The sequence below is a fragment of the Curcuma longa genome, unplaced genomic scaffold (genome assembly GCF_044706935.1).
Source record: "Curcuma longa cultivar G26 ecotype Majalengka, Jawa Barat unplaced genomic scaffold, ITB_CL_G26_1.1 contig_9927, whole genome shotgun sequence".
Taxonomy (NCBI): Eukaryota; Viridiplantae; Streptophyta; class Magnoliopsida; order Zingiberales; family Zingiberaceae; genus Curcuma; species Curcuma longa.
This window is the reverse complement of record NW_027435575.1, coordinates 64,591-89,239: the sequence shown is the minus strand read 5'-3', so window position 1 is coordinate 89,239 and position 24,649 is coordinate 64,591. Positions and strand designations below refer to the sequence as shown.

The window sequence follows — 24,649 nt, the reverse complement described above, 5'->3', positions numbered from 1 at the left end:
ATATTGTCGGGCTCCACTATAAATAACCCAAAGCCCAAACTTATGATAATATGCAGTTCCTCTCATTTCACGGTTGCAGGATCCGTTCATGGAGGTTATTATCGTAAGATCCCTTGATTGAGTTCATAGTGAATATGTTTTTTTTTTTTAAGGTTTCAACAAACAGAAAACACACCTGAAGCTTGAATTTATTACAACATGAATGCATTAATACACTGGAGAAAACACATTGACTCCCACAACACACCAAAATTCCAAATTGAAACGAAAAAAATTAAGCTGGATTTGAGCAATTTTAGTGATTGACTAAAGCACAGTGCTTCCTAATCTCACCTGCAGATCCTGTCTTTATCCCAATCCTTCCCATCTTCTCCATGGACAAGGCAAATTCTTTGAAGAACACTTCAAGGGGGTTGTTAAGCAACTGAATGATGGCCGACTTGGTGGCAGGAGTTGTTCTTAGAGCTGCATCAGATTGGAAGAGTCCTCTTCTCTGGAGCAGGTGTTTATGGTATCCTAGATCGAAGGTTCTGAAGCTACCAGGATCCATCTCGACGATCGTCGTCGTATCGTTCGCGGTCTTGCACTTGTTCTTCTTCAGATTGGCAGCGTAAAAACTATCCAGAGAGGGATCTTGGTCGCCTTTACCAGTGAAATTGTAAAGCCTATTGCTGAATGCTTGGCAATGAGAGACTCCGATTGTGTGAGCCCCTACAATGATGTGAAGATCGGCGCCTCTTAAATCTTTGCAAAAGAAAGCAAAGGAAATGCTGAAAAATTGCTCAAGTACCTGACAAAACAACTAAATCAAAAAGATTCAGCCCTTTGCTAGCAAATGATGCTTGAAGAGCACTGAAGTTGAATGTTGGCGCTGGGAGTTCATTTAATGCTTCTCTGGACTTTGAGATCAAACCATCTCTACGCCCAGTTGGAACATTCCAATAAGGACCTCCCTAATGTGGTGAAAGACTTGAAACAAGTTAATTAATCTTTTTTTTTCATTGAATTCCAATAGGAAACAAAAAAGCTATTTATTCAATATACACTAAGCGCATATATTGTTACTTAAAGGTTATACTAATCAAACATGACATCATGATAAATTATACTGATGATGAATTGTATATGAATTCAAGAATGCTTTAGTTACTTACAATGACCACAACTGCATCTCTTGCTACCAAGGCAATGATATCTGCACAGGAAACAACTCCTGGGCATTCAGCTTCCACTACGCTCTTCACTCTATCAAGAAAATCAAATCCACGAAGGGATTGGTTTGGCAATGCTACTTTCTCTGCTTTGTTATTTGCGGTGGAGTTTATCAGCACAGAAGCATCACAACCCTGACAAAATGAGCAATATATAACACTAAACTTCGACTCGTGATATCGCATTCCTAAACTTACTCCTCAGTTTGATCCATATGATAACTACATACCCTGACAAAGCAGTCGTGGAAGTGCATCCTGAGAAGAGCAGCTGCAAAAGATGGTGCATTTGGTATGTGCTTCTTGACATAATCATGTATGATCTTCTCAGCATTTGGGCAACTCTTATCGTAGAAACCCAACTCAAGATCTGACTTGACATGGCACAATGAGCACACCATAACACATACGATCACAAGACACTTAGCTCCCAGGTTCCACATTTTGCTTTCCATGACTTATCAAATTAAGGTTTTATCCTTCAGTCTTCTTGCTTGGAAGAACGTAATGCTTAAGCATATTTATAAGGCCTGGCAACTGCACTTTTCATTTTCAAGTTCAAAGGTGGAATTCATATTTTTGTGAGCAGGTTAATCACTTATCGCACTTGTGCTCAAGCGTTGATTGGTTTCAGCACTTTACAGGGCAAAGCTTTCGGAAATATGCTTGATTCTTCTGTCTCATTGGTGATCAACAATTTTCCTTGTAGAAATATTATATTATATAGCTTGTCATGTGCTTGCATTACACGAACTTCAAGTTCTAAAGTAGTGTGGATGTTTTCAACATTTAATTAACCTAACACTGTTATCAGCTTCTCTCTTGTTTTGTATGGGATACCATCTAATAAAGCCAGTGCTAAATTATACATCGAAATTAATCATATGGAGAAATATTAAAAAAATGACTCTCAACAAATATAGTGGGCTAATTTTGCATGTGAAGCGCATTATATATATATATAATGTATTAGCTAACCTACTCAACAAAAGCACTTGTAATATAATGCTTTTGCTCGATCATTCTCATTATCTGCCGTAAATTTAGTTTTAGTTTTCAGAATGTTTTTTTTATAAAAAAAATTAAGGACTTAATGATACTTAATAACCATCACTCAAGCCTCAAGGATTATTAATTAAGGAACTAGCTTGCTATTAATATGTTCAACGAAACTTCAAATAGCATGGCCATTAAAATCCTATAGTATCATCAAACTAGTAACACTTTAACATAGGCAATCCGAGGAATTTAGAGTAGCATTGCACAATACTTTAACTTTATAATTTTAAAATACTTTAGCATCAAATTTAGAGGCAATTTAGTATCGATTTTCACATTAATTTTAATGTACTCATTAACAACATACCACAGCATTGGTAATTTTATAAAAGTTTCAACTTCTTTTTTAACAAAAAATTGTATGCATTTATATATTTACAAATAAAACAGATAGTGAATATGAATAAATATATTGATATTTTTTAATCATCACTACATATTACTAGTAAATTAAAACATTCAATAATATATATCAAATTATATATAGAAGTCAACTAAAAGTATTAAAATTTAAGATGTTTTATAATACTATTGATATCATAGAATAAAGGTTGTCAAATATATTGATCCTTCTAAAATGGATTGATTTTTTGTAAGCTGTTCATATCAAAATAAAATTGTGAGATAAATATATAATATATAAAATTTGCATAAAAATACATAAGGACAATGTTTGAAAAAAAATATATTAAAATTGATATCATAGGCGGATCCATGATTTTAGATTTGGAGGGGAAGCCACATACTAAATGACGAAAATAATTATTATACACTGTATATACATTTTAATAACAAAAATATAATAATTAAAAAATAAATAGAATTTTCAAAATTAATAGTAGTATATTGCCAAAAGAGAAAAACTAAAAGTTTCTTAAAAGATATATTCAATTAAATATCGAATATAATTCTTTTAATTAAAAAATTGATATTCTTTTAAAATTTTGAAGTCTTCAATGAGGTATTTTGAGGATTTAAGACAATACTATAAATGAGTAATTCTATAGCATCACCACTAAAGCGCCCATTAATTTCTTATAACTATGAGTCTATCAAAGCATAAAAAAAATCTACTTGATAATGAGAGTGAACCATCCATGTTTGTTATCTCTCATTTGTTAAAGTAAATTCTTGATGGATAATGCAAACTTCATTGTATTAATAATATCCTGATACTTACAAATTGTAAAGTCTGATATAATATATCTATGATCCTTATAATCTCTTTCATAAGATGAAAGATGAATACAAAATCAAAAGAAATTATTTAATCATAAACAGATGTTGCATCTGCATGCTCATTGAGAAAAAAGTCCATCCTCCATAATCTTGAGCAATATCGTACACGATGTACTAAACATATTAATTAAGTCTGTCAATGATGTCAAATGATAACTCTAACGTGTATCAACAACTTGTTGTAAAGTACTCTATCTGATTAAGTCAATACCTTATCTCGAGTTCATTAATAGCAATCAAATGTACAATGTCATCCGCATGAGAATTTTTCAACTCATCATTACACTTACATATATAAAGAACCAATAATATTAACTATGAAAATTAATCTATCAAAAAAAATTGATGAATAAATTGATGAATAAGTGTCATATTTTTTTATGTTGCAACTAAATTAAAGTCGTAACTGATGTGTAAAACAATGAACATAATAAATACTTTTATAATTTTTTATAATCAAGCTTGCAATCCATTAAACTCGCCCCTCATATTACTAATTAACACCATTATAGCCTTGGCCTCTAATATTTTAAACATCTAAATTGTAGTGAGCCAAAGCAGAATATATAACATTCTTTAAAGTTAAAATCACAATATCAAATACATATTGAACGAGGCCTAAAAAAATATTTTTGAATGAATCTATTAGTATCCACAAACTTCAATACTACAAACATTTGCTCTCTTTTTGACTTATTTTAGGATTCATAAACAATTATACAATAATATTGCAACTCCAACTTCTTCACAAATTACATTTTTCACTCTCACTAAAAGCAAATGAAGTATTTATTTATGAATATCGTGAGTTGTATACTTGACATTTTTTTGGAGCTTTTCTCAATTGCCTTTGAAAGTTGGTGGTTACGACTTACTTATTCAATATTAAAATTATTGAATCTCCTTAATATATGTTATGGTTGGTTCATCAAATTCTCACATGTCTTTTCAGCATTACGATGGGTGAAAATATATTATCTTTTCCTATATGACCTAGAAAAGTACAAACTTTTCCATTTCAAACTTTCTTTCAATTATCAAATTAATCTATCAACAATACATACAGTTTGATTATAAAATATCGTTAAATAATAACTTCACTGTAGGTAGTGAGAACTTCTGACTCTTCCAACTTGGAAAATAAGAGATTGCGTTATTCTAATTAGTGTCCATTAGGTAGAAACTTCGAGTTGATCATTTTGGGCACCTTTTTCAACATTTGAAATGAGGTTTAGCGTTGATTGAGGTATTGCGCCACTCTAAACTTGGAGTCTTCTTTGAGAGGAGGTCAATTAAGGTTCATTTGTTTATAGACTACAATTTATTTATGAGAAAAACAATTTGTTTATAAAAAAATCTAAGAAACTATATTACTTTTTTGCTATTTAGATGTGTTATTAATATCACTTATTTTTTATTACACATATAAAAAATAAATTTTATTTTTTAAAGTAAGATGGATCAAATAATAGTTTATCTTGGTCAAATCTAAATTAATAACATATTTAGTCCGCCCAAAATTTTTAGATCATTGAGATCAATAATATATTTAGATCGATTTGCTAGCTCAAATCATCTAAATTAATTAATTACCAGACCACTCAAATTAGCTCATCCTACTATTTGAATCAACCCCAACTCAACTGGCTCAATCAAATCAACTAACTTAATGAGATCAATTAGCTTAATAGGATTGACTAGCCTGATTGACTTGGCTAGTTCAATTGGATAGATTAGAAATCAATTGACTTGACTTAGACTAATAGATTGATTTGATAGATTAGATTAACCAAGCTGACTTGATCAACTAAGTAGACCTAATCAATTGACTTGATCAGATTGTCCTGATGGGCTTGACTAAACGATTAACTCAATAATTAAGATTGATTGACCCCATTAGTTTATTTGGACTATTAATTAGTCGGATCAATTAGATTAGATTGATCAACACAGTGTTAAACTAGCTGAATTAACTAGTCTAGCCCAATCAACTTATCTATCATCAAAATAAAATTTGTGGTTGACAAAAAATCCATTCATCATAATCTTCTATTGATTAAATATTTAAAAAAATGAAAAATAATTTTTTTAAAAAATCAAGGAAGCCTAAGATAAACAAATGTATACTCCCTCACTTTTGCTGATGAATGGATTATTGTTCCTCATGTTTTTCTTACCCTTGTTGCTGCACTTTCTCACATGATATTACTGTTTGCATGCAAATTTTACCATCGATACATTTCATTGTAATTCGGCTACATTTTTTGGTTGAGTTAATTACTAATGGTCAAACAGTTTGTATCAATACAAATACATAATTGAGATGTAAGAACTGTTGTGATAAAGTAACTAAAAGAATTTACAGCGTATTCAATTCAATACCGACCTTAAAAGCCACAAATTTGAATTTTGTCCACCTAACTTGTGGAGAGGTGAGTGAGAGACAGATGGCCTCCATTCAGTTTGTGAAGAAGAAGATCAAATTTACTTTTCGTTGCATATTATGCAGCCTATAGAGCATGTGCACCCATTCTTATTAACAAATGATGAACAGTTTGCATATGCCATCATTCTATATGATATTTGTACTTGCTCTGCATTACATGTACACTCATTTTTTCCTTTCGGTGAAGTCTTTGTCATCCCTCCTAAAAGTTCAAATTTTCTCCATCTTTGAATTCGGCATGCAAAGTGTGTAGCTATTTCAGCAAAAGCGTCACGTTGCTAGTCAAAAAGACGACCAACACAATCATAAGAATGATCCACTCATAGTTCACCAAATCGTGGCCCTCTCTATCACACACAGTGAACTTTACTTTGTTCAACACCATCTGAAACAACATCTTCATTTATAATGAGCACAAAACAGATCAAACACGACCACAATCTTAAAAGATCATAATCAGTGGTTGACCAAAGCACAGTTCTTCCTGATCTCTCCTGAACTCCCGGTTAGCACTCCAGCCCGCCCCATCTTCACCATCGACACCCCGAAATCGGCAAAGAAGATCGACTCCGGCAGTTGTTTCCTTGAGTAGACGTAGCCCCTAGTCACCTCGTCCTCCAGAAGAGCCTCGTCGGAGTGGAACAACCCCTTCTGTTTGGAGACCAACCCATAATACTCCGCGTCGAACGTCGTCGAGCTGCCAGGAACCATCTCCACCACCGTGTCGTTCCCCGCCCTGCACAGCCTCAGTAACTCTACCTTGTAGTTGGCGTCCAAGGTCGCGTCGGAGAGGCCCCTGCCATCGTAGTGGTGGTGCAGCCTCTTCTCGAAGGAGAAGCAGTGCGAGTTACCTATTGCATGGCCCCCTGCGCACGAAGAAAAAGAAGGATCATTCTTCAAGCTCACCGGTTGACTGTGATTTTCATCATGTCACCTGATAAGATCGCCAAGTCCGTGGAGTTGAGGCCTTTGGATCTGAAATTTGCTTTCAGAATGGCGATATTATCATCAGAGGATGGCAGATGGGCTGCTGCTTCTCTGGCTCTGGACACAGACCCGTCTCTACGCCCGGTCTCCACCTGATACAGCTGGCTTTCTCTCGTTAGATTTATCCCCTTCCCCTGTCCGGTAGCCTGAGTCAACAAGATTAATCAAAACAGAGACAAAGCAAGACCAACAGCAACCAATTCGAACTCACCAACGACACTGCATCCCTCGCTGCAAGAGCCAAGATATCAGCACACGAGACAGTGCCAGGGCAAGCCTTCTCCAGAGCTGCCTTGGCGGCGTCGATCACGTAGAATCCATCCAGCGTCAGGTTGGGCTTCGCGTCCTTCTCGGCCAAGTTTCTCCTTGTGGAGTTGAGCAGCACCGATCCATCGCATCCCTGCTCCAATTTACAACATCTCAAAACAAAACAAAAGAAAAATCTACAAGTTGGAACTGCGAGTGGCAGCAGACAGTTGAAAGATTAATACCCTGACGAAACAGTCGTGGAAGTGAAGCCTGAGGAGCGGAGCAGACACGGTGGGATCCTGCGAGAAGTAGCTCTCCACTGTTCTTCTGACTATGGCCTCTGCTTGAGGGCAGGACTGGGAGTAGAACCCTACCCTGAGGCCATATCCATGGGTCGACCCAAGAAAACAGCTCCAGCATGCGACCTGGAGCAAGAACAGAGGCAGAAGCTTGTTGCTGCAGCAGGCCATCTTTTCAGCGACCGGAACAATTGCAGAGATCCACGCCGATAGCTATGTATAATTGTATATTTATATTGGAGCTCGCTTTATTTCTTGAAAGAGAAAAAGGTTGCTTGCCACTAGATCTGTTAAGGATCTAAGAACAAAAGAACAAGATATGGCAATAGATTGTGTTAATAGGACCATGTCTCTTCGTAAACTACCATTATTTTCAACACTAATTGTACTAAATTTTGGCATTTCGTCAAAAAGAACGTGGATGGCAGCTCATCATATCTAAAAAAATATTAACTTTCTCAGGCGCGTGGTTTCCAAACGGCTCAAAGTCAAGGAGTCAATTAGCTGTAAAAGAATATAAAGCCGAAAATTGGCCATTGATGGCGTATCAAATTTTGGAAATTAAAAAGACATCTTTCATTTTTATTACCATTAAAAAATAGATGGAAATTCAAATTCTCAACTCCGAAGTGTGGGACAAAAAAAATTTTTTTGTTTTCTCTTCTCGACGATGTTTATGTTAACGAAACGTTCGACGATTGCTCGCCAGAATCTATGGCAAGTTGCTGGAAGCAAAATGAGGGATTAATTACTTGTATTATTCTGCTTGTTCTCCTTAAAGTTAGAACAGTGTTACAGGTGGCCTACATGTGCAATTCCTTTGCTTGCGAATTACACCATAAGGGAAGATACAAACTAACGGCGCAAAACAAAATCCATGTTTTCTGTTGTATAGCCCATATTAAATTAATGCACAAATAAGTCAGTTAATTAACATGAGATAATGTAGGAACTTAATCGTGTGTGTGTATATATATATATATATAACGTCAGGACATTCATTTAAGTAGAAGCTATTTTCTTTCTTTTCTTAGTAAATAATTTCAAATCCGCGCCTGAACAAAATCCCAAATTAATTCATTCACCATCTTGTTCTACAGATTGCATTCCTCCGGCGGCTCGGGGAACCTCTCCGTGTCCTTGCAGTAGTCATATGTCACCAGGTTCCGCGCCACCCACCCCAAGTCCTCCTGCTGCGTCTCCGCCAGACCCCATGCCTCGGATTGGTCCCACCAGTGCTCGCCGGTGGCGGCGGCGCACGCCGGGTAAGGCTCCTCCCACCGGCACCCGTCCGCCTGGAAATCCCTGTACGACGACACGAACGGCGCGTTCCCCCAGTCCGTCTTCTCCAACCCTCCCCTCGTCGCCCAGTCGTCGGCGTTCCAGATGCTCGAGAACATGTACATCGGCTTCTCGTTGGGGAAATGGCTACTCGCTCTGCCATTGTTTTTGTGCACCCGGATCGGCACTCTGTCCACAAAAAACCTGCAAACGCCACCGTGAAACTCCTCGAGGTCTGTGATTTCAGCACGAAGATGGAGAAGACGCATTAAACTTACACGATCTGGTGGGTGTTCCAGAGAATGGAGTAGGAGTGGAAGTCGGCGGTGGGATCGAACCACAAGGTGTGCCTCATCTCCCTCCCGCCCACTCCGTCCTTGTACACGTTGGTTTGCAGAGTGTACGGTTGCCCTGTTCGGTTCCCCAGGAATTCGAAGTCCAGCTCGTCTCTCGTCGGAGCTGCCCCCAAGTCCGAGCACATCTGCGATCCAATATCCAATTCTTTTTCGATGCGAGCTGCAAAACTGTAACTTCAATCAAGGTCGAACCACTCACGTAGTAGGCCGTGACGACGCCCGCAGAATCACCGCCGACGAGCTTCAGCTTCATGCTGAACCACCCGAATCTGTACCTTTGCCGCGTCTGGAATCCGCAACCTAAAGATCGAACAGGATGGATTACATCGAACAATAAAACATGGGAGAAAAGCTATCAGAAACCAACTCTACGGAGACGATTAGCTACCGCTTCTGTTGTCCAAATGAAGGTACCAAATTTGCCCGTCAGGAGACGTATTGAAGTGATCCTCCGCCCACATTACATCGAATGTCTCGTTGAAGGAGAAGGATGCGTTGGCCGGAGCTGCCGAAGCGATCGCCAGTAATGAGGTCGCCGAACAGAGGAGCACCAGGAAAGCCAACCGGAGCGCCATCTCCAACGCTCACCAGCGATAACAGAGTCTCTTCATTCATGCACAAATCCAGTACGCAGCCATCACCCTGCAAAATTTATCTACCTCCTGTACAGGAAGCACGGTCGATGAATAAGTGAAATAAATTAACCGTATCAGATCGGGAAAATCGAGTCGGGGTTTGACTATTCATGCTTGGAAGCTCAAACAGTAGATGCCAATGGCTGCTTTTCGCTGTCTGAGCTATTAAAGAAACAGAGTTCGAAAGCTCGTTGAAGTAGCGTCAGTAAAGCACTGGCATCAGAGCTTGGATTCGAATTAAAGCAGAGGAGGATCGCACTCGCATTGTCTCATCTCGGGCAACGTGTATGAATTAATGCTATTCCACCAACTGCTGTTCTGCGACTTCTGTGTGCTCTCTTTCATGCCTTGTAAATGTGTTCTGGGAAGCCATTTAACTTTAAGAATGACGACTTCTCTTTTTTTGCCTTATTAATTGGAATTTATAAATTAAATAATATTAAATATTTTTTAATAAACAATTATCAGTATAAAAATGATGATATATATGAGAAATAATTTTGTTTAGTTTATCAAACAATAAAAGATGAAATTCTTTTTTAAAAAATTAGTAAAACTATTATTATTATTATTATTATTATTTATATTCTTTCAAGTGTCCGGATTCTAGTTTGCATTTGCTTCCATCTTTTACTATTAACTGATTAATACACATCTTTATATTCAAATTAGTTGAGGTGAACTTCATAAATGTAAAATTAATGATAAAAAAAATCAACATCTAGTCGAGCTCAAGTGTGATCGTGAATCATATTTATTTATTTTTTCAATTAGTCAATTGCATTTTATTCGGCATTTCACGTGAATATCTACTTTAAATAAATAAAGCATCCAATTAACCTCTGAATTTAATAAATTAAATTAAACTCGTATTTAATGTAGTTAATGGTTTCATCAATTTCCCAAATTGCCAATTATGCACCAATTGGGGTTTGGGACACAAGTGTTGATCGAATGTGTGTAATTTATTGTTTATTGCAGATTAATGCGAGAAGTGATCGATAATTTAATTATTTTATTAAAAGATAAAGATTTAAGGTCGCCAAAACACATAGGTGGTCCATAAAATATATAATATATACGCTATAATTAAAATTTTATTAGCTCGACATTAAATTAGGGAAGAAGTAAATCATCAACTAGGAAAATTTGATGACATTTTTAATCAAATAGAAAGAATTATAGACCACTAATTGAATCGTGAAGATAGGCAAATAAGCTAGATTTGTTTTTCGTATTTTTTAGATATCAATACAATTTATCCAATGAATCAATCATCTTTATTTGAGAAATCACTGTATTTAGGTTGGATTTCAAATTAAATTTGTTAAAAAGGGTAAATTGTATTTTTTTAGAAATGTAACTTTAATATTCTTCCTTATTTATATTTTTTAATTATTATTATTTTCATAAAAGCATTAAAGAGTTTGGGGTGGGAATTTTTTTTTAGAAGGCAAATAAAATGGATAATAGAAGATGATATGGAAGACATGTAACTAGTTGACATGACGGTGATATAGTGATTAAATATAAAATAAAATTTAATTGTTCATAAAATGTATGCAAGATAAAAAATGCGGAATAATAACCCGGCACAATTTATGAGCATTTAAAATTTTTTTTATTTTAATTTTTTATGTTTAATATTATAATCTAATTTTAAACTTTATAAGTAACATTTTAAATGATTTAATTTAAATAAATAAATAAATATTAAAATAATAATAAAATGACATTGTTTCTATTTCAACCGTTCGGAAATGATACGGGCGTTTGGAATTTTCTATCGCGGTATCGTGTGTGTATATATATATATATTCCCATTAAAGAAAGGATTTTCAAAAATTTGTTAAACCTCAGGGGCCACGTTGAAAATTACTCCATGTTTTAATTCTCCTTTGCGTTGGAGGTCGGTGGAAGGCAAGGAGCCCGGAGGGGTCGCCTTGCTTTTTGTCATCCGTCCGTAGCTATCGCCGATTTAGGGTTTTCGAGGGGTCGCCTTGCTTTTTGCCATCCGTCCATCTCTATCTCAATCGTATCTCCGAAGCTTCCTTCGCCCACGTCTAGCCGTTTCCGCTGCTTTTTCACTTGGTAAGAGCGCGGATTTTAGATCTCATTTTTTGCTTGTCGAAAGCTGCTGTTTTTAATTGGATGGAGTTGTTCTGTCCCTTCCACATGGCAAACTCCCAACTTTTTGAGGAACTTTGATGTCTTCATTTGATTTTTTTTTTTGGGCGTGTGTATGTGCGTGCTTACTTGTCATCAATGCGGTTATTTCTGAGGTTTTTTTTATTTCTCTATTTTTAACAGAGAGGGATACGGATGGATAACTTCTGGAAGTTGGGGAATGAGTTCAGAGGGCAATCCAAATTTTCAGAGGACCACCAATGGTCTATTATCACTTCGAAACTGGCTGAGATGACACAATCAAAATTTGACAGGATGAACAATGTAGACTACTCAAGGAACACCTTTGAAACGAAACCATACGAGAAATTCTGGTCTCGGGAGGATAATAAAGTTGAGAATCTCAATCTAAGTCTTATGAATTTGAATCTCAAAATGAATGAGACTTTGATCAAGAGCCCTATCTCCAGTCCCTATAGCATAACTAATCTTTATCCACAAAGCAACATCAATGATTTGAACAATTTCAAGTTGAACACGTATGTCAGCCATATGAGCAACAAGGAGGTCAACAACAGCTCTACCAACAACAAAAATATTACAGTAGCATCAACCACAATATTGACAGCAATTCTGCCAATGGTGATCACAGTGGCGATAATGCTGCTCTTGACAAGAGGTTTAAGACATTACCTGCTGCTGAGATGCTACCAAGAAATGTAATTCTTGGTGGCTATATTTTTGTTTGCAATAATGACACAATGCAGGATGATCTCAAAAGGCAGTTGTTTGGTATTATCTTTCACTTCTCTTGTTGCTTGTGCACGTGTAGTTTATCCTCCTTATGTCATTTTAGTACTACAAGAAGAATGACTTTCATTTAATGTATCAATATGGTACTTACTATCGTTTTGTTTGTAACAAATAACCCTTGATTTAAAGGAAAGAAAAGTTTAGATAATTTGAATGTTTTACTGTTGTCATTTTTTATTTTTTATTTTTTATGTAAATTTACAGGAATTAGATAACCAGAAGATAGAAATGGCTGTGGTATATGCTTTAAATTGGGTTTGTTTTATTAAGCATGTGAGTTGTTTTCATTGGTTTCTTCTCGAGTCTTGTTTGTCAGTTTATATATTTTGGAACCTCTAGTTAGAGTAGTACCATTGACCTGCATTATAGTGAATAGAAACATATTATTAAGGTTATATATCTCTTGTTTAATGTGTAACCTATGCAGAATGAGTGAGGGGATAATTCCATTGGATGGACAAGAAACACTTGTAAGAGAGAGTATTAGATATAGTGTTTCTATTAATAGGAGAAGGACATGTTGGCCAAAACTAAAAGTGCTTTTGGAGGAAAATATATATAAGACTGTAGTATGACCATTGATATTATAGCATTGATGAAAATGTTAAGATGAATTTGGAGATTATGAGGTTGTGAAAAATAAAATAAGAGAATACTGTTATGATCAGGGATGCACCTTCCATACATAATAAAATTAGAAAACAAATTAAGATGGTATATGCATGTTCAGAGATGACCAATAAATTTCTATAAGTAAATTAGTTAAATAAATTAGAGTTAAAACAAGTGAGGGATTGAGAGAGGTTGTGTTCAAAGATGACCTCACCCATAAATTTCTATAGTAAAATAGTTAAATAAATTAGATTTAAACAACTGAGGGCGGTTGAATGTTCTATTTAACACAATTAAAAATGACTCAGCGATGAATGCTACTTGCAAATTGCAATAAACATTTTCACACGCAAGTTACATTATCAAACAACCTTATCACAAGCTCAGTAATATCCAAATCTTATCCAGTTTGGCAAAAATTCTCTGTATTCTCAAAGAACGATCAAACTAGGAGTTAATGGATTTAAAATATGATTGAAATAAGAGTACCCACTGAAAGGGAACCATGATGCCATAGGAGAGGAACAAAAGATTAATAAGCATATGATTGTCCTGTTAATTAAAGGAGTATTTGTCATGAGTAACTTTCATGAAAGAGCACACATTAAGAATCATGTCCCTCCTTTTCTAGTAAATTAACATAAACTTTTCTCCTATTGTGTTCCTTGTGATCTCTGTTTGGGTGCTGCTACTTCCACAAGTTTTCCCCTTGATGTGTATTTTCATTTGTGTCAATAAAGTATTGCTCTGAGCGGAGTTTTTAGTTGGTGCTTCTTTCTTTTTCTTGATCGCATGGGTATATCTTTCCTTTCTATGATGTAATGAGATTTGGTTTAATTGAACTACCTATTGATTTCCCTCTATCAATCATCTCTGACAACTCTCACTTGCAGGCTTGCCTCCAAGGTATCGTGATTCAGTACGTGCCATTACCCCTGGTTTACCTCTTTTTCTCTACAACTACACTACTCATCAGCTTCATGGGATATTTGAGGTTCATACTTCTCACAAAATTTCATTGTTTGTAAGTTGCAATAGAATGAGATCCAATGATACTGTAGTTTTATTTTTCCTAGTTTATCAGAAAATTTTCAATGTAGATTTTCCTTGCAATAGAATGAGATCCAATGATACTGTAGTTTTATTTTCCTAGTTTATTAGAAGGTTTTTATCTGTAGCAATGTAGACTTTCCTTGTGCTATTTTTATTTACTATTCTAGAATAATATGTTTTTCCTTGCACTAGCCTTGTTTTTCCGCATTCCTTATTTACTGTTTTATTTATAAAGAAAGAAATTTTTGCAACAGTTGTTATCTCTTTGATTTTTTTTTTCCCCTTTGAAAGAATTCTCTATTAGCTGAATATCTGGTTATGATCCCTAAATTTGATGTCCAACATTTTTTTTAAGTACATGGAATTTTATAAGGAACCTGGAGTACAGGGCTTCCATTGTAACATAAGGTTTCTTTGTTTTTTATTGCACCCAATTGGCATAGCCATATGAGGAAATGATTTATGCAGAATCTTATTCTTATCTCCCTCTTTTTCATAATGAGTCACACCAATACGTTCATTTTTTGTTTGGTGATTATTGTCCACTCAAATTTCTGATTCTTAGGAAGCTGAGGATTGTTGCGCATTAGTTAGTGTTATTTAATGGCATATCTTAGCAGTCTAAAAAGGACATTCTTACTCTTGTATCTACTTCCATCTTCAAATACTTCTCAATATTTTGCCTTTTTAGTAGTCTAAAAAGGGCATTCTTCCATGTTGTACATAGGTTTCAAATTGTATCGTGTGAAGCTTTTAATCCAAGATGAATGTTTCAATGATTGCATGGTTGTATTAATATTCTTTTACCATGAACTTTTTACCAATGTTGGATCCTTGACTTCTTATAGGCGTCTAGCTTTGGGGGATCTAATATTGATCCAACAGCCTGGGAAGACAAAAAGTGTAAAGGCCAGTCCAGGTTTCCTGCACAGGTAGATTCAAAGAGGCCTCTAGTTCATGTTAAGAAGTTAAGACTTTCTCTTCCCTTAATAAAACCAATTAGCTTATTTGTTGAAAAAATTATCAGGTGAGGATACGAGTCCGAAAGCTTTGCAAGCCACTAGAAGAGGATGCTTTCAGACCAATTTTACATCATTATGATGGGCCCAAGTTTCGGCTTGAACTCTCAGTAACAGAGGTACTAATGCATGTTTTCCTTATGAGTTTAATTTATAGTTCTTCCTAGTAAAATAAAAGATAAAAAAGAAACAGTGAAATAATATAATGTTGGTTAATATGATATTTAACAATGTGAATAAGAAACTTTATTTTTCTTCTCTCCTTATTGATTGTTCACTGTCATGCTCACCTAACTACTATGGATCTTATGGCATGTCTGCTTTCACAGTCAGGAACTCTTTCTACCTGAAATGATCCCATCTGTGTACCAATTTCTTGAAATGGTGATAGTGAATAATGCCATCCAATATGCAGTCCTATATGGGATTGGCTATTCACTCCTCGACTGGTTAAATTCTTATTAAGTTTATTCTAATGACGTGCCTGATTCATGCATCGGCTAACCATTGTGTATGGTTTTTGCCTATGGGAATCCCATGAAAGCAATAGCAATACGATGCATAGCAACTAAATCAATGATGCATCTAATTCATATTAAGCATGTGGCTACAAAATTGAAATTGATAACGGCAAATTGAATGTTCACCTAAGTCCAAAGCAAGAGTCATTGTATCCTTGTTACCGGAGTTCTTGCAAGCACAGAATTATTTTCTACTAGGATTGGACGGCAATCCGTATCTTGGTTTCAAATAGGGAAGAGTTCAAGGAAGAAGAAGAAGACCAAAGACAAGAATTCATTTAAGATGCCCAAATTAAATGAAGTCTTCTCTTTTTATACCAAACCCATCTTGCAGGGACCATTCATCATAAAGCTCATACTCGTTAACAACTCATTAATGCCAACAAATTTAGTTTTTAGATCTACACATTTAATCCACATCTATTTAACTTAAAATCCCCTTCATACTACAAGCATTAGATCATTTGATTGGGGTTTAATTTTCTTAATGACATTTAGTTGTGTGTGTTAATCAAGTATAAGTCCATCTTATCAAGATTTAAGCCACTAACGTGGACTTAATCCTTCATCCCAGAGTTACCAAACCTTGGTACAATTCTTTTTATACGTTTGCTGTGATTAAGTGCATCACGAACTCATTATATTCAGGATTCTTCAGAATATTCATTCTAAGAGTTTCTACCCTTGATTTGCCCACTGAATGATTATCTACTTCATGTTTTATCTGTGAGCAGACATTACAGCTGCTAGATTTGTGTGAGAAAGAAAGCATGTAAGCAAAATGGATGAAAGATAAAGTCAATTCGAGGCTGCTGAGCAATACAATATGCTGTTACTTGTTTGATAACTGGGTAAAGCTCTACCCGCCGAAACTCAAAATTGTACTATTTTGTTTTTTATTTTAAAAAAAGGTGTGTAGGTTTCTAGTTATTTTTTGCTCGGAGTATCTTGTATTCTGGCCACAAGGGCACAGGAAACCACATCTAAAAGTTGAATCTTGCATGTATGCAAGGTAATAGCTAGGATAGTGGAGTGTAAAGCCAAAGGAAGTCAAGAACGCATTTAATCATAGAGACTGGTTTGTTGTAACTGTATGAATTGTATTCGAGTAGCGTCTCTTCTTACTAAGCTGAGTGCAGATTTTCATCCGCGGGCTTGTAGACCTTCATATGCGAAGAAGCAAGTATATATCAACTTTATTAACGTCAAGTTTATCACTGCCAGCCAACCGCCATTGCTTTTAAATATTATTTTTAAATAATTATTATAATATAAAGTAAAATTATTTTAATTTAATAAAATTATAACACATTATGATAATTTTTTTTTGTTAAAATTATTTTAATTTAATTAAAATTACTTTTATATCTTTGAAACAGTTATAAGTAGTTTAAGTAATTTTAATAAAGTTGATAAAATGAAGGGAGCTATTGTTACTTTTACCCCTGAAACCCGGTTATTTTCATAACGTTTTATTCATCAAACATATAAATATAATCTCCAAACTTGATGGAATATTAATAGTGCTGATATTTATGAAAAGTTTGATGTTTAAGTTTGATAAAAGCTTATTTATATTTATGTAATAATATAGAATTTATAAAATAAATAAATTTGAAAACTCATTAATACTTATAAATAAAATTATTAATTGATTTATTTTGTATTTTATTTAGGTAACTAGTGTGTATATATTTTAATTAAATTATATAGATAACAATATCTCTAACTACACTTAATAAAAACCCTTAAATTTAACATGGGTTTTATAAAAATTTTAATAAACAACTTTAAATCAGCTCAAACAATCTTAAAGTTTGGAGAACGTCCTTCACATTCCCCTCGTAATCGAATATTAAACACTTATTTAATCTCCACATGCCCAGAACCAGCAAGTGGCGACGGCCAATCAAAAGGATTCCATCCTACCAAATCGACAATTAAGAAAGCTACTTAATTAATGTCCCAATTCCTAATAATGGACTTAAATTATCATTAGAAAATTCAGCAGCTGGTGCGATTCTGATTCCGTAACAACCCAAAAGTCCGCGGATCCTCCTCCTTCGCATATGGTTGGTCGGCGCCTGATTCCTACGGCCTCATTAAACTAATTACGCTCGCCGGCCACCAATCATCCATCTTCTGTGATCCAAGGCTGGAGCTCCTTCGGTCGCCGGCTTTAGCGGGCGAGCCGCCGCCCACGTGGCGCCAGTTGGCCGTCGCCCAAAAGTGAGAGTCGCCTCCGTTATCCTGCGTCTCGATGAGACACTGTGCGCGCGCGGTACGTAATTAAAAGGCTGCCATTAATTGAAGAACGGTGGTGGGGTTTCTGTTTTGTTCACTTCGTAGGCGACGACGCATCGAGTGCGGCAGCTCCAGCTGGCGATGAGCAGCACGAATACTGATGCCGAATTTTGTTTGCTTCTTTGATCGATGCATTGGTCTTACCAACGCAATCGCTCGCCGGTGGAGTCGCTGGAAATTACTGAACCCTTTTCAACCGCCGTTTTTACGTAGAACTGACGTCGCTGTGCATGATCAGAATCTTGTGTGGGATCGGCGTGACAGATGTGACTGCGTCGTTGGTGTTTTCTAGCGCGGCCGCATGGGCCTGGCCCGGGTTTCACTGTGAACGAATGAGACGTGGGACTTCGTTTGCGCTATAAATACCGGTGGTTCGCTGCCGCGGAGCCCGTGGCGGAGGGTAATATATGGCGAAGGCGCGGAGGCACGCCGAAGACCGCCTGCTCGGCACCGCGCACGGCCGGGCCGCCGGCTCTGACCTCCCGGACCTCGCCGAGGATGATTTCTTCTCGGCCTTCGAACCCGGATGGAGCCGAACTGACCCCGGCCGGAGTCGTTGGGAAGGGGAGGGCGAGGACAGGGGGGCATCACTTGGCCTGCCGGTGGCGTCCGCGGCGGCGGCGGCTTCGGCGCCAGTGGAGGTGCCGGTGTGGCCGAGCCTCCACCAGGTGGAGGAAGAGGAGGAAGCAGAGGTCGGTGGGTGGATGCCGCCGCACGAGTACTTGGCGAGGGCGAAGGGGAGGAGCGGCGGGACGACGAGGTCGGTGCTGGAAGGGGCGGGGCGGACGCTGAAGGGCAGGGACATGAGCCGGGTTCGCGACGCGGTCTGGAGTCGGACCGGCTTCGACGGTTGAAACCCAACCCAAGCCGGAAACATTAGGAATCAATTTAAAGTAATTGGTGCCGGTTTGTTTGTTTTAAGATTTGTTAGTGAATTATTTGGGTTTTAATTTGTCTGAAATTTAGATCGTTCTTGCTGATGAATGCAATAATCAACCTTTGGAGGAATGGAGGTGATAATACACCAACTGAGAATTTTTTCCATCCCAATCAGAAATAATAAATGAGTGTAAAGATAAAATAAATGAATAAACAGATGAATTTATATTCACTAATTATCTTGTCAGCGTTAGATTTTTTTAGTTCCTCAATGGCCAAGATTAAGTATTGCAATTAACTCAAATTGATATAAAATTTAACTTATTAAACATATATTCAACTATATGTTCTCTTACTGATTTAGTTTGTAAATTTATCAACTAATTATTAAAAGATAATGTCTTTGAATTCTATTTTCTCTTTGATGATATGACAATTAATTTGTATATATTTTGACCCCTTGTGAAATATAGCGTTAGGGGTTATATATCAGTGCCTTGGCTGTCACTACAAATTGGCTGTAGAGAAATATATGCTACTTTAATCATTAATATTTTAGTCAAATATGTTTGCACGTTGTTAGAGTCATAACTTTATATTTTTCCCTTTGTACTTGACTTTGTGATCACTTTTGTTTGCTTTTTCTCTTCTAAGAAATAAAGTTGTTTTCTATTAGACTGCGTTTGATTTCAAAGACAGGGACATAAATACAGAGACAGAGTAGAAATTTTTATCTCTGTCCCCGTTTGATTTTGAGAGACAGATACAGAAATAGGATTTCTGTCTCCGTCTTTGTCTCCATTTCTGTCCACTGTAAAAATGGAGACACTGAAACGGAGACGGAGACAAAAACTACCCATCTCCGCTTCCGGCGCGACGACCGTCGCGCCGTTGTCCGGTCATCGCCGGCCGCCAGGCCGGGCGCGTTGGACGCGCAACTCGCCGGCGCTCCGGCCGGCGTCGGATTCCGATCGGATTGTGACGGAAATCCGGCCGGAATCCGACCAAAAACAGAGCCCTGCGCGCCCCAGCCACTGTTGACCGGAATTCGGCCAGATTTCGGTCGAATTTCGGCTGAATCGGGGTCGGAGTCCGACCGCGGTCGACGCGCCGGGCGCGTCGACCGCGGCCGGACTCCAACCCCGATTCGGCCGGAATCCGACCGAATTCCGATCGAAATCGGCCAACAGTGTCCCTGTCTCTGTATTACCAAACACGATACAGAGACCATTATAAATGCATCCCTGTCTCTATTGTATTTCTGTATTTCTGTCTCTGTATTTTTGTCTACTGTAAACCAAACGTAGCCTCAGAGAACAGTATAGGTAGATGTAAATCATCTATAGGATAAATTATTTAATCTACATTAGAAAGAATACTTCATGATCCGAAGATGACTTCTAATCTAGTGGTCATGACACAAATTCACTAAAAATTGACTAATCATAACAAATGGAATGTAAGTCTTGTGATTTTTTTCCCCCACCCTCCATGAATGACTCCCTTAGCTTGGTACTAACTTAACATTATGATTTATAGAAGTATCTTCATGTTTAATCCCTAGAATGTCAGTTTTCTCAAGTATATCAAGTACATATAATGATAAATATCTTCTTCTAATGAATAGTATTCAACTTTCATGGATGTCCATCCTCATTCCTATATCCATCAAAGATTTAAATATCCTTTATAAAAATAATTTTCTTCATTATATTCAATTGTCATCATTCAATAAAAATATATTAGAATTAACATTATATAAAAAAATATAATTCAACGAAAATAAAATAAATACATTTATAAGTTACAAGGGGAGAAGTTGAGAGGGAGAAGAAAAAGATCAAATTTATTTTTTTTTTTTTTTAAATTGACAACATATGAAATAAAAGAAAAAATAATTATTAGGTTTATATATATATATTATTTAATTAGATATTCGGATTAGATATGAGTAATTTTATTAGATCCGTCTTTATATTCGTATCTAAAAATTTTCATACTCGATTATTCAATTATTTAATCGGGTCTAAAAAATCTTTCTATATTCTCCTCCATTCAGATCGAATATTGAATCCTCTATCAAATTAGGAGGAAATTATCATCCCTAAGTAGAACAAAACAACCAACGCAAGAGGGTAGACAACTAAAAGATATGCTCAAATGGTCTAATTCAGCGAATCCAATATTATGATATGAAATTGTCCAAGAGGTTGAAAGAGGCAGTTACAAGCAATCAACTCACCTTTTTCAATGTCAACAAGTGTGGACCATATCACAATGCTCCTCTGCAACAAAAGGTAAAATTCCATCCAACGATTTCACACGATCGATTTTACGATTATCTGTGAGAAGGTAAATCAGGAAAGCTACAATTGGTCACTATGGGGGATGGTATTGTCTCGACTTCATTGAAATTCGATCCTTGTCTACTGCAGTAGATTTATCCCATAGTAATCAATTTAATCATGTCTCGAGAGCCACAATGCTCCTGAATATCATTTACAAGAGACGAGGGAATCCAATTGACTCTATTGAGACAAATGATCTTCAAGGAGCATGAGTGGTAGATGGGCTCGCCATGACGGTGGGATCGCAAGGCCCACAAAAGGCAATTGGTGGGGTAGCATGGCCCATGGAAGATGATTGGAAAGCTCATATAGAGTGTAGCAAGGTTTGAGTAAGATATGAATTGGTTACGATGGACCGATGCTCACACCTATGATGGTTTACCTCCTCAAGCGTAGTGGCGGATCCGCCTTTTGATACCTATGTTGGCATTCACACCTATGATGGTCGAAGCGTAGGGATGACTTTTGCCTTGTTGGCACTTTTGTTTCCTTCGATGTGCGGATAAGGAGGGAAAGGAATCCCTGTTAAAAAAAAAATTTCTTTAGAACGAAGGAAGAGAAAAGAAAGAAGAGATAAGTGAATCTCGCGGAAAGCTGGCGGGAGGAAGAGATAAAGGAAGAAAACAATGATGAAGTCGCCCAAGGTGACCTCTGCACGGCACATTGCCGCGCGATGTCGACCACGAGCCATGGTGGCCGCTCACGGCCGTGCGATTCTCCCCGCGAGCCACAATGATAGCCCGCAGCTCACGAGGCGGCCGCATGTGGCTCGCGAGGCTGCCGCTCTGGGCCGACCGTGCGTGCCATTGTGCAGGGATAGTTGAGGGTGGAGATGCAGCGAAGGAAGTCTTTCTCATCCGATTTGACTGGATGAAAAAAAATTCAAAAAGTGATCCGCAGATGGATTCGAGGATCCATCCGTCCATTATTTGATGATAAATACTGCGAGTAATTCATCATTTCTCACGGAATAAACAATGGAAAAACTTTCTTTAGCTTTTTCAATCCGCCCTAGTAACCCTTTGTAGCTTCCTTTTATAAATAAACAAAAAACAACAATGATTTTAGCAACTCCAATTTTTTTTACTTAGGTATCTAAGTCTCCGACTCAATTAATCGTTAAAGATAGATAATCTACTTCTATATAAAATATTAGAAATAAACAAAAAATAACAATTATTATTGCAATAATGATTTTAATAAATTTGATATTTTTTTATTATTCATATCCGAACCTTAGACTCAATTAATTCCGAAGGCAAATAATCTTCCCCTCGAATATGTTCTGCAGTGCATTACTGAGCACTTTACCACTGCACCATGCTTGAGGGCACTCCAAAGGTTTTTTTTTATAATTCAAGTGTCCAGATTCTTACAGACCTAATTAATTCTAGAGGTGAACGATCCTTCACTTGTTCGTCCCATCAGAAAATCCGAAAGTGTAAGCGGTTTCTTGCCCAACAATCAACATCCCAGATTTAGAAAAATATCGTACAGTGCATCGTAACTGAAATTCAAATCGTAGATGCTAATTAATCTGTTGAACATCTTACCGCTGCACCATATCAAGAGAAGGGGAGGCACTCCAATCATTCTTTTTTTTTTTGTTAATCCAATTATTCAGCTTTTCGAATCAATTATTTTTAAAGATGATTGATATAATCTCATAGAAATTTCTCATCAATCATTAAAGTAAATCTAGGAGGTACAAACGACGCATTGCTCTACAATCAAAGTTTCAAAATTATCTTCCTATTAAAGAAAAATTGATTCATGAGTATCTGATCAATTACGAAAGTTCCTCTACATTGCACCATAACCCGGGGAACTCCCTCGTTAACTTGGGGGGAAATTCTTCAATGGTCTAGCTTACATAACGATTCCTAGAAATAATAAGAAAAAGACACATATGAACTCCATCATCCAACTGATGGTGAAAAATGTTCCGCCAACCATCTGTCAAAATCGGTATGGAAGATTCGAATACGCCAACGCAATCAAATATGCAAAAATAATATACAGATAAACATGCTTTCTCAAGCCTCAAGTTTGGCATAATCCATCTTACCTTCTACATTGGAATAATAGAAATAATTTATTTCTATTATCGAATTAGAATTTTAAAAATATTTTCATCCTAATTTAAATATATTTAAATTATTTATTTAAGCATCTTCTTATTTGTATGCAATAACCTATGGTATGATGATGTGAACGGTTGTATTCATGAAATGTTTGTGACGAAAGAGCAAATAAGAATTGGCAAACAAGTTTACAGAATAAGCGAGCCTAAGCACCCAACAAAGTCAAGACCAGAGTAATGGAAAAGTTCCTTGGCATGTTCACTCATTAGAAAGATGAGAAAAATCGATTAGACCCAAACTCGATCCTTCTAATCCAAAAGATCAATGCTATCATCATCTTCAAATTCTCAGAGCTAGGCGTCAGAGAAAAGACCGGCGTTAAGGCCTTTTAGTTGAAATCAGAAACTAATTCTGTTCAACTAAATCCATAGAAGAACTCCAATTTGACTTGATTTTTTCACTTATGATGAATTGATCGATTTAATCGCTCGCACTGGGCTAGAAGAAAGTGATTACATAGTCCTATCCTTCTGGTTAGAATATTAATATATATTATTAATATATATATTATTCGGTCTATGTGACCCAGTATTATATTACCCGGTCTATGTGACCCGATCTAAGAAATATTGCCTATATATATGGCTATAACCTGTGTATTATTACAATCAATTCAGTTAATAGAAAGTTATTTCCTACATGGTATCAGAGCAGGGAAAACCCTAACGTTGCTTCCCTTCTCTTCCCTGTGCCGCCGCCACCATCCGACTCGCGCCACATGATTTTGTTCATCGCCGTCTCGGAGACGAACTCCTGAGAGAACCTCGCAGCGCCCTGGGTGAGCTCCTGCGAGCGCTTGGCCGCTTCCTTGGAGATCTCCTGCGATCGCCTCACCGCATCCTCGGCGAAAACTTTCACCCTCTGCCACAGATCCATGGCTGATCCCAGCGACTGCCTCTGCTTCCAGAGCACGTCGCCGTAGAACAGCAACTTCAGTCTGCAGACCTCAAGGCAGATCGAGCAAGCGACGCCTTCTTTGCCTTCTCCGACGGGCTCCTCGCGATCCATCATCCTCGATCGACGAGCAAGGAGACAAGAAGCAAACTGCCACCTTCAAGCTTTGTAGT

At 36.9% G+C, this 24,649-nt stretch overlaps 4 protein-coding genes and 1 pseudogene across 5 annotated transcripts; 2 read left to right on the top strand and 3 right to left on the bottom strand.

Annotated features, from left to right (window-relative positions):
* Positions 1-295: 295 nt before the first annotated feature.
* On the bottom strand, positions 296-1,666 carry LOC141819628 (peroxidase 3-like). The gene is made up of 4 exons (XM_074706873.1): positions 1,442-1,666; positions 1,155-1,346; positions 791-953; positions 296-711 (listed from the first exon to the last, which is right to left on the bottom strand). Exons 1-4 carry the CDS (start codon positions 1,664-1,666, stop codon positions 296-298), a joined length of 996 nt encoding a protein of 331 aa, XP_074562974.1.
* A 4,578-nt stretch (positions 1,667-6,244) lies between these two features.
* On the bottom strand, positions 6,245-7,777 carry LOC141819625 (peroxidase 27-like). Of its 2 annotated transcripts, none has more exons than XM_074706871.1 (4): positions 7,434-7,777; positions 7,154-7,342; positions 6,890-7,088; positions 6,245-6,821 (listed from the first exon to the last, which is right to left on the bottom strand). In XM_074706871.1, the coding sequence occupies exons 1-4, from the start codon at positions 7,659-7,661 to the stop codon at positions 6,412-6,414; spliced, it is 1,026 nt and encodes a 341-aa protein (XP_074562972.1). In that variant the 5' UTR covers positions 7,662-7,777; the 3' UTR covers positions 6,245-6,411. The 2 variants fall into 2 exon arrangements, with proteins under 2 accessions (XP_074562972.1, XP_074562973.1); XM_074706872.1 differs by having other exon boundaries at positions 6,890-7,076.
* An 807-nt stretch (positions 7,778-8,584) lies between these two features.
* Positions 8,585-9,702, bottom strand: LOC141819629 (putative xyloglucan endotransglucosylase/hydrolase protein 8). The gene is made up of 4 exons (XM_074706874.1): positions 9,516-9,702; positions 9,327-9,427; positions 9,050-9,252; positions 8,585-8,975 (listed from the first exon to the last, which is right to left on the bottom strand). Exons 1-4 carry the CDS (start codon positions 9,700-9,702, stop codon positions 8,585-8,587), a joined length of 882 nt encoding a protein of 293 aa, XP_074562975.1.
* A 1,995-nt stretch (positions 9,703-11,697) lies between these two features.
* Positions 11,698-17,074, top strand: LOC141819627 (uncharacterized; annotated as a pseudogene).
* Positions 17,075-18,618: 1,544 nt separating this feature from the next.
* LOC141819609 (uncharacterized) lies at positions 18,619-19,065 on the top strand. Its single transcript, XM_074706854.1, has one exon. The coding sequence runs from the start codon at positions 18,619-18,621 to the stop codon at positions 19,063-19,065; it is 447 nt and encodes a 148-aa protein (XP_074562955.1).
* Positions 19,066-24,649: the final 5,584 nt, after the last annotated feature.